This window comes from Lolium rigidum, chromosome 7, assembly GCF_022539505.1.
Source record: "Lolium rigidum isolate FL_2022 chromosome 7, APGP_CSIRO_Lrig_0.1, whole genome shotgun sequence".
Classification (NCBI taxonomy): domain Eukaryota; kingdom Viridiplantae; phylum Streptophyta; class Magnoliopsida; order Poales; family Poaceae; genus Lolium; species Lolium rigidum.
In genome coordinates this window covers 344,452,652-344,460,240 of record NC_061514.1, presented here as the reverse complement: position 1 = coordinate 344,460,240, position 7,589 = coordinate 344,452,652, and the positions used below count along the sequence as shown (strand labels likewise).

Genomic DNA, 7,589 nt, shown 5'->3' with positions numbered 1-7,589 from the left:
AAGGGGGAGTCGAGAAGACCCAAGGTGGGGCCGGACCACGGGCCGGCGCGGCCCATGGCTCGGCCGCGCCACCTTGTGGTGTGGGGGCCCCACAGCCCCTTTCGCCTCCTTTTCTTCGCGAAACCCTTCGTCCCGAAAACCTAAGCTCCGGAGGGTACGTCGCGAGCGCCACGGCCGCCTCGCGGGGCGGAGAACACCGAGAGAGAAAAAGCTCTCCGGCGGGCGGGAATCCGCCGGGGAAATTCCCTCCCGGAGGGGGAAATCGACGCCATCGTCACCGCCATCGAGCTGGACATCATCTCCATCGCCATCACCATCATCTTCATCATCATCACCGCCATCTCCACCGCAGCACCTCGTCACCGCTGTAGCAATTTGGGTTTGATCTTGATTGTTTGATAGGGGAAACTCTCCCAGTGTTGATTTCTACTTGTTATTGATGCTATTGAGTGAAACCGTTGAACCAAGGTTTATGTTCAGATTGTTATTCATTATCATATCACCTCTGATCATGTTCCATATGATGTCTCGTGAGTAGTTCGTTTAGTACTTGAGGACATGGGTGAAGTCTAAATGTTAGTAGTGAATTATGGTTGAGTAATATTCAATGTTATGATATTTAAGTTGTGGTGTCATTCTTCTAGTGGTGTCGTGTGAACGTCGACTACACGATACTTCACCATTTATGGGCCTAGGGGAATACATCTTGTACTCATTTGCCAATTGCGGGGTTGCCGGAGTGACAGAAACCTGAGCCCCCGTTGGTATATCGATGCGGGAGGGATCGCGGGATCTCGCAGTTTAAGGCTGTGGTTAGATTTATCTTAATTACTTTCTTGTAGTTGCGGATGCTTGCAAGGGGTATAATCACAAGTATGTATTAGTCCTAGGAAGGGCGGTACATTAGCATAGGTTCACCCACACAACACTTATCAAAACAATGAAGATTAATCAGTCGTATGTAGCGAAAGCACTAGACTAAAATCCCGTGTGTCCTCAAGAACGTTTGGTCATTATAAGTAAACAAACCGGCTTGTCCTTTGTGCTAAAAAGGATTGGGCCACTCGCTGCAATTATTTCTCTCGCATTTTACTTACTTGTACTTTATTCATCCGTTACATCAAAACCCCCGAATACTTGTCCGTGAGCATTTACAGTGAATCCTTTATCGAAACTGCTTGTCAACACCTTCTGCTCCTCGTTGGGATCGACATTCTTACTTATCGAAGATACTACGATACACCCCCTATACTTGTGGGTCATCACACTGCTCGCGGGACGCCGCGAGCGCCGCCTGCAGCTCCGGGTCGTCTTCGTCCTCCTGTTGCTGGGTCTGCGGTAGGGGCTGCTGCTGGGGCTGCGGCTGCGGCTCGTCGATGTACAGGCCGCCGCGGCGGCGGCCTGCCCGCCTTGCAGGTGTGCGTGGCTGCGCGCGAGGCCGCGCTGTCGCCGACGTGAAGCACGTGTGCCGGCGCGCATCGTGCTCCACCTCGAACCACAAGTCCCAGTTGGGACTTGCGTCGCCGTACGCGGGGTCCTCCTGGATGTCCGCCGGCAGCTGCGCGCGGCGCCTCCGGATCTCCGCGACGCGGGCGCGGCCTGACGCCGGGATGGGCGGCACCGGAACCCGATCTGGGCTCAGGTGCCAGCCGTGGGGGAGGTGCACGTCCCCCCACGGCATTGGGACACCGGCGTCCCAGAACATCTGCGCCACCGCTACGGTGACGTAGATCCGGTTGCGTCTGGGCGTCGCCGGCGGCCCCATGGTGAACGCTGGCGGCGCGACTGGCCGGCTGCTGCCGGCCTCGTGGTCGTTGGCGGACGGCGCGAACTCACGCTTCGGGGCCATGGCGGCGCGGAAGCTTCGAGCTCGCGCGTACGGCCGGAGTGGATAGTGGGGACTGGATAGGGACAGTCCCCCTCCCCAGTCCACATTTAATAGGACTGGGGCACCGACATGTGGGCCAGCCAGGCGGACCAGCCGGACACGCGAGGACGGCGCGTCGGGCACGCAAACCCGGCCCAGATTTGGGCCGGGTTTGCGTCGTTCCGGACGCCGCGGCCATCCGCTTTTGCGGTGCGTTCCCGCGTTGGGCCGCATTTTTGTCCGGCTCGACCCAAACGGACGCGCGGGCGCGATTTGGGTCGCCCCGTTGGAGATGCCCTAAGACTGGGCAAGCGCGATGCCTATGATCATACCTGAGAAGGCCTGGATGGCTCTAGAATAATCTGAGGTCACTGTAGAGCGAATCCCTTCTATCTAAACCATCGGATAGACATTCATCAACGGTTAAAATTACTCCTCATCCATGCGATTCAAAATTTCAAAATTGCCACACTATATAGGAGTATAGATTTATTATGAATTTGTGATGGGTTAGTCCCGTGCCCATCAACTCTACTTTTGTTTTGCGGGGACATCACTTCACTTAGATGTGTCGAGAATCTCCAAGGAAGTAGGACAGAAACACGAGATAATAACCATCGTGTACATGTTCACGCAAAAACCAGACCTCATGCCATATGACAATTGATAATTCTTTCATGCTAAAGCTCTACTTTAATAAGCTTTGTCCAGTTTTGGTGATGGAGATGCGAAGATAGTGGCGCGTCTTCGGCTCGTTTCAGTGCTAATAGTTTTTGCTAGGTGGTTCACTTATCTATTGTAATTTTTATTGCCTTTAATGTTTTGTATACTATTGTTGATGATAATCATTAGATCGGTGGTTCTTTTCGTAAAAAAAATATTTAGAATTAATGTCATCACAAAGTTGAGTGGAGTCTTATGCCCGGCGGATCTCATGGGATCCGATCGGTTTTCGTGTTCCTTGGTGTGGTTTTAGGTAGTTTCTTCCGATCTACGGTTGTCATCTTTAGCGACGATTGTTGCTCTAGTTGGTGCGCTGGTCCTTTGTGACCTTACCGCGACAACTTCTCGTTTGTCTACTATAACAAGCTCTACTACGAAAAGCTTTGCCTGGCTCCAGTGATGGAGGGACGAGGACGGCGGCGCGCCTTCGGCTCATGTCAGTGTATGTAGTCGTCGCTTGGGTGTTCAAAGACATACTTGTAATTTTTATTACTTTTTATTCCGTTTGTACTGCTATTGATGATTATTAATAGATCGGCAGAATTTTCGCAAAAAAAAAGTTGAGTTGAGTATCTACCAAAGGAGTGGGAAGAAATACAATAGTATTTCTTTACCACAAACTCCGTCCAGAAATAAATTTAGGTTTAGCTTTAGTTCTAAGATGAACTTTTTAGATTTGACTAATTTGTAATTTCATAGAAAGAGAGACTGAAAAAGTAGCAGTACTTACAACACTAGGTTATATCACTAGTTTCTTCTTCAAGTTCAGTGTCAAGCGCGTCTAACGAAACTGGATTGTTTCTCGGTGGGCTTGTCCACAGAAAACTACACACATAAATCTTCGGCATGCGTCGTGGCTCATGTGTGTCCCATCGTTTAATAAGAGACAGGAGCATCAGCACATCATGTTGTTCCCAAAACACTGGAAACTGCAACTTCTTCCTTTCAACAAAAGTAAAAATATATCTAAATTTAGATAAAGTTGAGAAATCTATTGTTGGGAGTGATGTTTTGGCTCTTAGATACATATGTGCCCCTTATTGTGAAATGCATCTTTGATGTATTTTAAAATGTAAAAAAATCAAATAAGAAATTCAGCTTCACATGTTATGTGCGCACAAAGTTTTTCCATGAAAAATTGACTTGTCGTTTGCGTTGTGCAAAAAGATAAAATTCGATGCTAAAATAAGCCTTTTTGTAAGACATATTTTGTCTTTTTATATCGATCACAAAAAATATCGGTTTTTCCTGAAACTGTATCAACGCACATAGATTATCGAGGCACATAGATTGTTGAGATGTACATTTAGAAAAAAAAATATACAAGTGTTTTTCTTTTACATTTATTAGAAATAATGATTTTTTTATGGAACAGGCATTTGCATCCCCATGGCTTCTCGGCTCTAAAAGCATTCTTCCTTCTCAATGCCCAAACATCCATCCAGTGCATGATTTTCGATAGAACGGTAGACTGAACACTCAATCTCTATTTGACACAGCAACACTTTCCATCTCTCTTTCCCTTAGATCAAATAGGAAATCCTCACTTTTCCAAAACAGAAGAGAAACAAGCAACTAGCATGAAAGCGCTTGATTTTGATACAATTTTTTGAGTGTGGCTATGCATGGTATAGGGCTGCTAGTCCCGCCTGGTGTTGAGGGAACTAAAGTGAAACTCTCACATACATGTTTCTTAAGGAGGCTAGCTCGCTAAATGATACAGTCCTCGCCTGATGGATAATCTATATGCCGAATTGAATTTCGGTGAACGGAGAAAGTACTTAAATCTTGGAACTATGCGAGACAATTCAGGTCGAGTAGGAAAATGGCCCGTCCACCAGGCTCAATCAATGTTCCATCTTTCATTTTCCTTGAATGAACGTGCACCGAGCTGGTTGCATTTAGTAATGACAGTTGAAGGTTTAATGCCCACTAGCCTGGCCACCCGCCGACAGCGATCTTTGAAGGAAGGATTCCGACTGCAAGCTTGCAAGGTGAACTACAGATGGTGGTACGGCGAAACGCCTTCCTTACATTTCCACCAAGTCAAAATATAGACTCGAACTGCGATCCAGAAACAGAACAAATCATATACGCCCTCCATCCAGCGCATTGCTACCAACCTGAGAAATGACAGACTTATCATGAAGTGTGAATGTGTGATGTCCATGGAGTAGCTAACTTTGTGCCAAAAGTAAAATGGTGTTAGCCAACTAGTGTCGATTTCTGCATTTGGTGACCAACTCACCCACCAAGGGTTACTTTTGGGTTTCATTATTTCGCCAGCTAGCTGTGTATTTTGATCTGTTCTGATATACACTATAAACGAGCACAGAGCTTCACATGGATTGCTCCTGTCTCTTGCAATATACTAGTGATAAACTGTACTGCATAATCTGCTGCCCATACTATGCATCCCTACAGTCCTGCTAGCTACACATCTCCAGGCATTAGTTCAATTCAATGGAGTACACCATATCTTAGCAGAAATGATTGTGCAATAATACATATTGTAAGTCTACAGAATGCCAAGTACTCCCTCCGTTCCAAATTAAGTGTCTGCAGCTATTTCCCAAAATGAGTGAACCTACACACTAAAACGTGTCAAGATACATCCCTATCTAGACCAAATCTGACCAAAGCTGCGACACTTATTCTAGAACAGAGGAAGAAGCATTATTACAGTTCTGAAAGTATTCAGTAAAACTTACGGAGTACATGTTTTCTGTCTTGTTCTCCTAAAATACCCATACTTCTCTAAACTGTGAATAAGCAATAAATGGATAGAACAAGTATGGTCGTTGGGCATAAAGGGGATGCTTACACTGATCGATAGATTTTTACATGAGTAAATAGGATAGGCCGCCTACTTTGTGATTGCAAATTTAACAACTTAGAAATATAAAAAAATCTATGTTCAGAAAACGGCTGACAGCAGATGAAGACAGCAAATAAGGAAATGAGGTAAGAGCAAGCCAAATAAACAGCTGCCTTGGCTACCATCAGAACACATGATAACAACACTTCACATATAGAAATCAGTTCTGGAACTTCAGATGTTATTATGTACTCGCTCCGTTCACTAATATAAGACGTTTTGGCATGCTAATTTAGCTTGTCAAAACCAAATTAGCGTGCCAAAACGTTTTATATTAGTGAACAGAGGAAGTATGTGACAACAACATGCATGCAGTTTCAGGTTCAAAATAGTCAGACACTAATTGTGAACAGTCTAACATATATGTTCATATTTTCATGCTTTGTGGGATGGTATGTTCAGACTACAGATACACGTATACTGCACAGGTATGCCAACGAATAATGATATACTATCAAACAGGGTTGGATCATGAGATCCATGGAGATTCAGACTAACCATGTACTCTATGGAGAAATTCTTGGATTAGCATACTTTCAAACTTTAGAGACAAGACATACCACACTACCACACCCCCAATTTGTGATTTTGGAACAATCATGCGCAAATGTTTCAAACTTCAGAGACAAAATATACCACATTCCCACACCCCCAATTTGTGATTTTGGAATGATCATGCGCAAATGTTCACTAGAGACGCATGCTTCAATATTGTAATAACCCAGCAAGACTTAAAATGCACACTCAACATGTGAGTAGGCAAACAGAAAGGAACTTCCAAATTTCTATACCACCATGTAAAACACAGCAGTTTACTTGGGACAACTTAGCAATTGCTTCTAACAGACTAACCTGAGGTTAGTCTACCAGCAAAATTGCCCCAATTCACTCAACCCAGAAGCAATTTCCTCACTAGACCTTCAAATTAGAGCCAACAACCGATAATTTTCCATTGTCACAATCATGCTGACACAATCCCAAAAGCCAAATTGCGTAGTAAATAGTACTGTGCTTTGTACCAGATAGTTACCATACCAACAGAGCTCACAATTTCATACCAAAAGAGGTCACAATTTCATAAAAGTACAGCAGTATTGTCTACACAATGCACTACTAGGCCATAGAACACTAGACTACTGAGACGCGCGGACAAGTATAAAGTTCACTGCAAACAAAAGCGGAATTCCCAGCGATAACATCACGAATAGTAGTATTTATCTAGCTATATGACCACACGATCACCATTCCATACTTCATAGTTCATACATCCAATCTTAGAGGCCCAAGCCCTGGAAGGGTGGGAACCCTATGTGACACAAGCAAGCAATTCAAGGAAGAAGCCGGTGCGGCTGGCGCTAGTCAATGCCGCACCTCGTCCTCGTGGAGGAGCATGTTGGGGACGCCCTTGAGGATGGGGAAGGAGCGGCCGCTGTCGGGGCAGACGAGGGCGCCCTCCTCGACGTGGATCTCGAGGAGCGCGTGGTGGAGGCGGCGGATCGCGCTGCCCTCGGCCTCCGCGGCGCCGTCCGCGAACAGCTCCGCCTCCGGCGGCTGCTCCGCGGCGAGGAGGTCCGGGAACCCGGCGGCGGAGGCGGCGGCGACGAGCGCGCGCCAGTCGAGCTTGGGGAGGATCCCGCGGAGGAAGTCGGCGTTGAGCTCCACCTCCTTGATGGAGGACTTGGCCACCTCCAGCGCCAGCGGGTAGCCCGTGCTCACGCCCCTCACGTTCGACGCCAGGAAGTTGTGCGTCAGGAGCCTCATAGCTCTCTCGATCTCGAGCTCTCGCGGGGTTTGGTTGGCCGGTCTGGTGGCGCCGCCGCCGACGATGGTGCTGCTGCGGGATAAAACCCTAGCGGCGGAGGGGGAGATTTGGGGAGAGGGGAAGCGGAAGTTGCAGCCTTTCAGGATGGGGGTTTTGGGCCGGTTGCCTTGATATTCTGATAAGCAGACAGGATGTGGAACTCCAAAAAAAACAGAGAGAATGTGGATTATGGAGGGACTGCACTCCGTCAATATTGTTTGAAAGCGTAAAATTGAGAAACCCGTTAGCGGCTTGAGCAGGCGGGCGATGGAGTGATGCCATAGCCCATAGCAGATCACGCCTTCTTTTTACAGAATTAA

General features: G+C 47.0%; 1 protein-coding gene across 1 annotated transcript; it reads right to left on the bottom strand.

The window, feature by feature from the left end:
• Positions 1-4,591: 4,591 nt before the first annotated feature.
• Positions 4,592-7,323, bottom strand: LOC124669151 (multifunctional methyltransferase subunit TRM112 homolog A-like). The gene is made up of 2 exons (XM_047205829.1): positions 6,840-7,323; positions 4,592-4,713 (listed from the first exon to the last, which is right to left on the bottom strand). Exons 1-2 carry the CDS (start codon positions 7,227-7,229, stop codon positions 4,678-4,680), a joined length of 426 nt encoding a protein of 141 aa, XP_047061785.1. The 5' UTR covers positions 7,230-7,323; the 3' UTR covers positions 4,592-4,677.
• Between the last annotated feature and the right edge of the window lie 266 nt (positions 7,324-7,589).